The following is an 8,822-nucleotide window of genomic DNA, read 5'->3' as shown; positions in this document are numbered from 1 at the left end:
AATTCAATCAGGCTCATAAGGCACAACCTGCCTTTGACAAATCCATGCTGACTATTCTTAATCATACTATGCCTCTCCAAATATTCATAAATCCTGCCTCTCAGGATCTATTCCACCAACTTATCCTCAAATAATTTGTCTAACATAATTTCCCTTTCATAAAACCATGTTGACTTGGTTTGATTTCATTAAGCTTCTCTGAATGATGATAAAGTACATCATAAACACAAGAGATTCTGCAAATGGGGTAAATCTGGATTAACACACACAAAATGTTGGAGGAACTCAGCAGGTCAGGCAGCATTTATGGAGAGGAATAAAAAGGCGATTCCAAAGGGTCTTATCCTGAAATTTCTACTGTTTATTCCTCTCCATAGATGCTGCCTGACCTTCTAAGTTCCTTCAGCATAAAGTATATCATCTTACCATTAACAGATGTTAAGCCCATATTTATTAATTTTTGCCTCCCTGCCTTCTTGAACAATGAAATCACATTTGTAGTATTCTGGCTACTAGTTTCTTTCTGGAACATGGAGAGTTTTGAAATCTTTAGCCCATGGCTCTACTACTTCCACAGCTGCTTCCTCTAAAAACTTTAGGCGTGGTCATCAGGACCTGGTGACCTTTATTTCATTTCCTTGTCCTTCATGATGGAGATTGTTACAAGTTCTTCTGTCCCATATGAAACTAGTCAATCATAATTTTTTATATGCTTGCACATGGACCATCTCATTTTGCCTACCACTACAATCAATCTGTCATTTATCGCTTGCCTTGAATATTACAAACATTCCACTTTACTCTATCCACTCCCACCTACCAACTCCTTTCTATAGTTCTGTAATTGGTTAAAATCAATAAAACATCTAATGTTTTGAAATTCTACTGAAAGGCTGTTGATCTGAAAATCTGGAGGGTTTCTCTGTTCAATGGTTCTGGTTAGCCTGCTGTGAATTTTTCGAGTTTCCTGCTTTTATTTCAAGTTTCTTGTGATGACAGTATTTTTCTTTTGTTTCACTTTGCTGTTTTGTTTGGTTCACCTATGCACCCAGAAATATGGTTTACATTGTGTGTCCCTGGATACCAAAATGGATATAAAATGGCCTGACTTTTCCTATATTTTGTCAATTTCTGTTGGGGCTAGTTCTAATTTCTGCTAATATGTAACAACATCTACTTGGCAATAGTTTCCTTTCAGAATCTTTTTCTGTTGAAATCAAAGAACTTCTGAACTTTCTTTTATTGATTATCAGGCATTTATTGGGGTAGTAAGAATTATTTTGAATGAAAGTCTCAGAGGAGTGGTACTTCTTGAATTCATGTTTTTTTTGTTGTGCATGGTATCGCAAAGAACGAATTCCAAATAAAAATAATGTACATATTCTGAAATATATTTTCAATTTTGACTTTAAAAAAGTTATCTTTTTTTCTTTATTAAATTGCTAACACGCTGAGACTATAATAACTAACTCTGTCCTGTCACTAAATATAATGCTGAGGGTGACGTTTCCCATCTATTTGTTATTCACCATGGACCGCACGCTTTAATATTACAGTATTTTAACATTTAAAATAACGTGCAAGTTCACAACGCCCCCGGCTACAAGCTAACAGAGATGTCAGCAAAAAACCACAAACAGAGAAACAAACATTGTTCATATCCTGTATATTGGGCACGGTACAATAGTGTCAGACATTCGGTCAGCCTATAAAACTTAGCCAGGATAGAAAGGTTCAGTTCATTCCAAGATTGGAAAGATGAAGTGCTTCAAGATACCCGTTCTTTTTGTGCTGGTGAATCTTGGGCGCAGTTTAGCTGCACCACTCAACTCTGAAACCGAACAATTTAGCGAAGACGACTGGAATCAATGCCGGGTATATTCAGAGATGTATCCAAAACTAGTATTTATGTACAGCGTATAAAACGGGTCATTAAATAACAAATTAAAACCATGAAACAACTAATGTAACTCCCTCCGTGTTGAACTTACAAGTAACAACGTTTATACGTTAGAAATTTTACCTAACGTAGATTTTGTTTCCTTCTGTGAACTAGACGTACCTGAAACAGTTTTACAACATGACCGAAACAAAATGGAGAAAATCCGACACTGACATGACGGAGAAGATAAGGGAAATGCAAGAATTCTTTGGTCTGCAAGTGACTGGGAACTTGAACCACGAAACCCTGGAAGTGATGAAGAAGGGCCGCTGTGGGGTCCCAGACGTGGAGCAGTTCACTCTATTTCCCGGACAACCTCGGTGGTCGCGCAATAGAATTACCTACAGGTGCACGTGCTTACAGGGGTGGTGGGAATATTGATCTTTCTAAAAAGAGTAATCCAACAGAAATTAGCTCATCTGCCCTCTTTCTATTTGCCTTACAGAATTTTGAACTATACATCAGAACTGAAGAGACAAGAGATAGACAAAGCCATTGCCCTGGCCCTTAAAGTCTGGAGCGATGTTACACCGCTGACGTTTGTTAAGCAGGGCGCTGGAGAAGCTGATATAATGATATTGTTTGCGCGAGGCAGTGAGTTCAATAATTCATCAATTTCAGGAGTATTTTGTCATGGTGGATATGTTACTATGTGTATAACGTTTACTGTTCCTGTGCTCTTTATTCCAAGATCACCGGGACTTTAATCCTTTCGATGGACAGGGTGGGATTTTGGCTCACGCGTTTGCTCCTGGATCGGATTTAGGTGGCGATACTCACTTTGATGAGGACGAAAGGTGGACATTGTCCAGAGATGGTAAGAGATTGCAAACGCTAAAAATGCAACTAACTTTTGAAACATTATATGCTAAATAGAAATCATTCATTAAATAGAAATCTATAAAAGAATGAAGGTCATGGCATAAGAGATCTTATAATATCAATTCACGTTTAAACCGTTTGTATTACGTATTTATCTTCGCAGGAATCAATCTATTCCTTGTTGCGGCTCATGAATTTGGACATGCGCTGGGCCTGGGTCACTCAACCGATAGATCTGCTCTGATGTTCCCCACCTATTCGTATGTCAATACTAAAGGCTTTCGCCTCCCAGCTGACGATGTTAAAGGAATCCAAGCATTATATGGTATTTTGAACATATAAATAATTTACTGTTCGTGCTCATAGGAAGATCTCCGTGCTTCACTTTCAGGCAGCACATCAGGGAATGTACAATTACATATACAGATAGAGAGCAAATTTTAAAACTAGATGACTTCAAGGAATAGAGGCGTTTTTATTGTCAGCAGTGAAATAGCAAGTGAAATGGGCATTGAAACAGGACATAGGTGCTTTAACCACAGAAAACTATATTAAATTAGCGTTCTCCTTTTCTCACACTCTGTATTGTCTAACCATTTGATAATTTGGCATAGTCTTGGTCCATTTGTAGGTAAAATTTTACATTTGCATATATGTGCTGATAAAATGTTAACTTTGCCTACCATCAGATTATTAAGATGTCATTACACTTCTTCAGATACAAAAATCCAGACATTGCTCAGCAGCCTGGAGGAAGCACTTTTCACATCAACTCATTCTTCAAAGGTTATGTTGCTCCCTCGCCTAGCATCTACAATTCAATTTGGGTAATGTTTCTTTCTAAATGAGCCAGTGTATGCCATGATATAACATGCACAAGTAAAGGGTGTGTGTAGAATCTTACACAGCTCAGCCCATTCATTGAATTTTACTCCATTTGGAATCCATTCAGTCACTTGTGGCATGCTGGCATTTTCAAAGCCGCACAAAGCCCCATCCTCCAGCTCTTTTCCCACATCCTTTAAAATTTGCACTAATATTTCCATGTTCAAGATTTAAGATTTAAGACTGTTTAATGTAATTTCTTGCACACAAGTGTAAGGAGAACAAAGTAATTGCTACTTCAGATCCAATGCAGCACAAAAAAACACAAAAGATGAGGAATACAACAATATTAATAAAAACACAATAAATATAAATACATACAAGAGCTTATATACATAGATTGCGTCTATGTCCATGAAGTGATATTAAGCTGTACATAATGTGACTGATCATAAATAATAAAGTAGTGGTGGAGTTAGTGGATGGAACTGTTGATCACTTTTACTACTTGGGGAAGATAACTGTTTTTGAGTCTGGTGACAATCAACTGAAGAGTCTAGCAATTATCCTATTGCTTTAACCATCAAGATGACTTTGTTCAATTTGAAATCTATACTCCTCATTTATCTGTCACTTAAACATTAATAATACTTCTGCATTATAGGACCTCATGTAGATTCAAGACCAGCAAAACCAACTGAACCCTGGGATAGATGTAATCACCAAATGTCATTTGATGCCATTACCAGACTACGTGGTGAGCTTTGGTTCTTCAAGAATGGGTAGGAACTGAGTTTTTTTTTGTTTCAGTTTTATGCTACTATTCTACTACATAGATTTTCAAATATCCACTTCAATATTTAGGCCATTAGTAATCCTGTCAGCATAGTAGATTAATATATATTGATATATTTCTGAATGCTAGGGAAAAAGATGCTGTGGTGTTTTATATTGCATTCCTAACCTCGGCTGAGAACAGAAATGCGGTATTACCTCAGTGTCAAATTAACCTTGGCAATCAAACAGGAATCACTTTTATGAGAAATTGAAGGATAATGGACACCTATTAGTCTTGAAGTCTAGACGTAGTGACAAGCTCTCAGCAGATTGCTGTAATGAGATTTGAGGAAAGCAAATTGTACTTATGAAATCTAATCAAGCAATTTTATTGCAAACTTTGAGTTTGATTTTCAAGAAAGCAATGGTAAAACAAATGTTAAGAAAAACAATATTGATCTGCATTACACAAAGCCTAATATGTATTTCAGATATTTTTATCAATCTGGTACCATTAAAATCTATTTAAAGATTAATAAATACTTTGCTGCAAAAGGGACCTTGCAGTGCCTCTACAGACACTACATCTGCCCATAATTCAATTCTGACCTCAGGTACTGTCACTGTGGAATTTGTGTGTTCTCCTTGTGACAGTGTGGGTTTCAACTAGGTGTTCCAGTTTCTTCTCAAAAGTGTTCAGGCACTTTTTAGTTATCATTAATTTACTATACAATGCGCTAAGTAGGTGACAGGTGGAAAAATCAAGGATGTTAATGGATTTGCATAAGCAAATACATTTGGGTGAAAAAAATGGAGCAATGGGACTAATACAATTGCTCATAGATTTGGCATTATCTCGGGAGGGGGAGGGCCAGCAGCTTCCTTCTATGCTGTAAGGAAAGGTATGAATAAAATATATTGCAACCTTTTTATTCAAAACTTGAATGAAATTGTTTTATTTCCTTGGCTTATAAAAATATGGCAGATACCATTAATTTTATTTCTGGAATAAGAATAATGCAGAAATGATTAAAATGACCTTCTCTTGTTTAGAACCATTTGGCAAAAACACCCTTGGCGCTCAGACGTGACTTCGATTCCAATCAAGAGTATTTTTCCCAACATTCAAGCTGTTGATGCTGCATTTGAATACAAGGATAGAGATATGGCTATTTTCTTTGAAGGTTCTTGAGTTTTTAATGATCTTATTCATTGTAAAGGGAGAGACATATAAAAGCTCTGCTTGGCAGCTAATCAGAACTGTGGATTAAAGCTTCTCTGCCACTTTGTATATCGAACTGCTCAATGGTTTAAACAGTGTTTGGGGTTCCTGTGCTGTTGTACCAGGGAAGGGGATGAGTTTGGAGAAATCCATTTGGAGAAGTCCACCAAAGATATATTAGAATATAATAATTTAAGACATTGAAGAACAGTTAGGCCATTTGTTCATGTACCATTCTACTATTTATTAAAACTGTGGCTAATCTTCAATAACAATGCCATTTTCCTCTACTAAACTGATATCCCTTTAAATTAGAAAAACATACTATAAGGTATTTCTTTGACCTTTACAAATTATGGACAATGCTTTAAAATTTACCATTTAAACCAATGAAATGTAGTTTGCTTTCCCAGAGCAGTCTGATAATTAAGTGTAGTAGAGGATGAAAAACTGCAAAATCTATTTGTTAATTTTTGAGAATTCTATGGTTATATTCCATTTCTTCATTAAATCACTGTTAAAATTCCATAGGATCAAAGTACTGGCTAATTAGGGGACTCGGGACTTTGAAAAGATATCCTCGGAGCATCAGACTTATTGGGTTTCCAAGATCTGTTACACGTGTAGATGCTGCTGTATACATCATGGAGAGAAAACAAGCATTATTCTTCGTGGGGCAAAAATACTGGAGGTATGTACTAGTATTATTTTGCAGTGTGTTCCCTTAACAATAATTAAAAATTCTTTCAAAATCACATGACTCTTGAAATACATTGGAAGGATGTATCTCACTTTTCAAAATAATGCTGACACTTGTTCTAAACTATACAATATATTTGTTAATAAAGTACCAATGTACAAGATATTGGTATATGCTTACAAGATTCTTTGACTTCAATGTCCACTTGAAAAACTTACATTTATTCTGTGTTCAGTTATGACCTGAGGAGAAATCAAATGGAAAGAGGCTATCCAAGAAGAATAATGGATGACTTTCCTGGTATAGGGAATAAAGTAGATTCAGCTTTTCAAAACTCTGGTAAGTAATGAGAATAATGGAATTATGAAATATTGAAAGCCTACAAAACATGTACTCTATGATTATATTTGACTAATTAAATGTTATAATAACTCAGTTTTTCTCATCCTATTTTGTCTAGGCTACCTCTACTTATCAAATGGACCAATACAGTATGAATATGACTACATGAACAAAAAAGTCATCCGTGTCTTGAAAACATCCAGCTGGCTAAATTGTGATTAATTAATAAATATAGTGGAATCTGGTTAATTGGGGCAGCCCCTTATTTGCAACAACTCTTTAAAGAATAAAAACTGAAAATTGCTGGGATTTCCTTTGTTTATTTGGGACACTATACCACTTAATTGAGACAGGAGATGCTTGCCTAACAGGTTCTAACTAGAGTCAGTCGCGTGCTTAGAGTGAACAATTTTTGAATAGCGTCAGTTGCACATGTTTGTGTTTAAAAAGCAGAGATTTTTGGCACTGATAGTTGGCAAGCAAAATACCATAAGACAATTCAGAACCGTTTTGCTGACTGCAGATTCAAGCATTCAGGCTTGGAGATGCCAGAAATGGCTGAGAGTGGAAATGAAACTATTTCACTACTTCAACAAGATAGGAACTACGAATAATTTGAAGGTATCAATAATCATCTGGAATGTTACAATGAAGGATGCAATCATCAGTAGCATTGTATGAAGGCTCTAGGTATCTGCGCTGATTTTATTGATTCTGTACACTGGATGAATCCCTTTGTCAATTGCTATTAGGAAATAATACAGTTTTATAGTACTGTAGTACTATTGGTGGTCTTCTAATTTGTTCTGTATTTCATTTAATACATAAGGCGTTACTTAGTCTGTCTTTTTAATATCATTTTAACTATTTCCATCGAACTTCAGCTAATTGGGGCCGCCATTTAACTGGGTCAAATGTATTAGTCTTGATGTGCCCCAATTAACTGAAATCCACTGTATTTGCCTTAAGAACTACCAATAATATAGCTTTCAAAGTACTATATTATTTGAGACCAGGAGTTCTTTTCTGACAAATTTCAAAATTGATTGTTTCATTTTGGAAAAGAGCGCAAGTTTTAATAATTCAGATTCTATATACGTGAAAGGATTATACTTTCAAACTCTTATCTAAAAATGGCTTAATATCCAATCAGTTATGTTGTGAAATCAAGAAAGCATAACTTTAAATGATATTAAAATATGGATTGAACCTGCTTAGAGTTATGTCACTGCAGTGTTATTATACCTGATTTGTTTTTATTAAAGAGTTTGCTTAATATCCTTTGAAGTTTATTCAATTACTTGTGGAGCAATTGTTCAATTTATGTATTGTCACAACCAATGATCTGGTTCAAGACCAGAACTAGGTTCACTGTAATTGCTGAACTACCAAACTGAGAATTAGGATTAGTTAAATATATTTTCTTTCTGATAGATCTGATATCTTTGTTGCTGTTGAACAAGTTTATTGTTAATTTTCTAAATCGTTTCCAACATAATACTTCAAATAGTGTCAAGAGATGCAAGAATTGATAATTGTGAAGTGAATTTATTGCACTTCAGTTTTCTATCTTCTACATCGGTTTAACATAAGTGTGCTTGAGGACACCTTTCAAGTAATTATCCAGTCATGTTGAAAATTCAGGCAGAATAAATTTTGATTTCAGAAAGTGTATATTAATTACAATTTGAACAAAAGGTTCTTAAATGTTTAAATACTAAATAACATATATGAAAAACTTGTATGTATACACTTCACAGTCAAAGAGCTTTAGAAGTATAGTTAGTGGTGAAGGTGCTTGGGAAGCTGAAAGACTACTCCGAGAGTCCTGAAATGACCTAGCTGAAGAGATGCAGGAAGTATTGGTAGTGATCTTTCTAGAACCACCAGAGTCACCGTGGGCTTGAGAGGATTGGAAAATCACAAATATGACACCCCTGATTAATAAGAGAAGAAGGCAAAAGATGGAAATTGGTAAAACTATAATATCAATTATGAAGGATGAAATTTCAGACTACATGATAAAATAGGATGAAATCAGTATGGTCTTGTTCAGGAGAGATTAAGAATTAGCAATCTTCCTTTAAGAAAATCAATCCCAGTCAACTTTTCAATAACCTCTCAGAAACATTTGGGAACTGGTGAATACGTTAGGTTAGCTGGACAGCCTGTGTAATATGGTTGTACTTACA

General features: G+C 35.4%; 1 protein-coding gene across 1 annotated transcript; it reads left to right on the top strand.

Moving 5' to 3' along the window:
* Positions 1 to 1,758: 1,758 nt before the first annotated feature.
* On the top strand, positions 1,759 to 7,815 carry LOC140200315 (collagenase 3-like). The gene is made up of 10 exons (XM_072263467.1): positions 1,759 to 1,875; positions 2,057 to 2,289; positions 2,388 to 2,536; positions 2,634 to 2,759; positions 2,928 to 3,089; positions 4,254 to 4,371; positions 5,420 to 5,550; positions 6,120 to 6,279; positions 6,524 to 6,627; positions 6,749 to 7,815. Exons 1-10 carry the CDS (start codon positions 1,759 to 1,761, stop codon positions 6,850 to 6,852), a joined length of 1,404 nt encoding a protein of 467 aa, XP_072119568.1. The 3' UTR covers positions 6,853 to 7,815.
* The last annotated feature ends 1,007 nt before the right edge of the window (positions 7,816 to 8,822 follow it).

This window comes from Mobula birostris, chromosome 7 (assembly GCF_030028105.1).
Source record: "Mobula birostris isolate sMobBir1 chromosome 7, sMobBir1.hap1, whole genome shotgun sequence".
NCBI classification, from domain to species: domain Eukaryota; kingdom Metazoa; phylum Chordata; class Chondrichthyes; order Myliobatiformes; family Myliobatidae; genus Mobula; species Mobula birostris.
The sequence above is the reverse complement of the archived record's forward strand: the minus strand, read 5'-3'. Positions and strand labels throughout refer to the sequence as shown.

What these genes read in the sequence shown, in the direction of transcription:
- LOC140200315 (XM_072263467.1), top strand. Translation starts at nt 1,759, where the DNA reads ATGAAGTGCTTCAAGATACCCGTTCTTTTTGTGCTGGTGAATCTTGGG. An exon ending in CTTTGGTTCTTCAAGAATGG is followed by an intron (nt 4,372 to 5,419) that starts GTAGGAACTGAG and finishes TCTCTTGTTTAG; the next exon opens with AACCATTTGGCAAAAACACC. An exon ending in TTCAGCTTTTCAAAACTCTG is followed by an intron (nt 6,628 to 6,748) that starts GTAAGTAATGAG and finishes TATTTTGTCTAG; the next exon opens with GCTACCTCTACTTATCAAAT.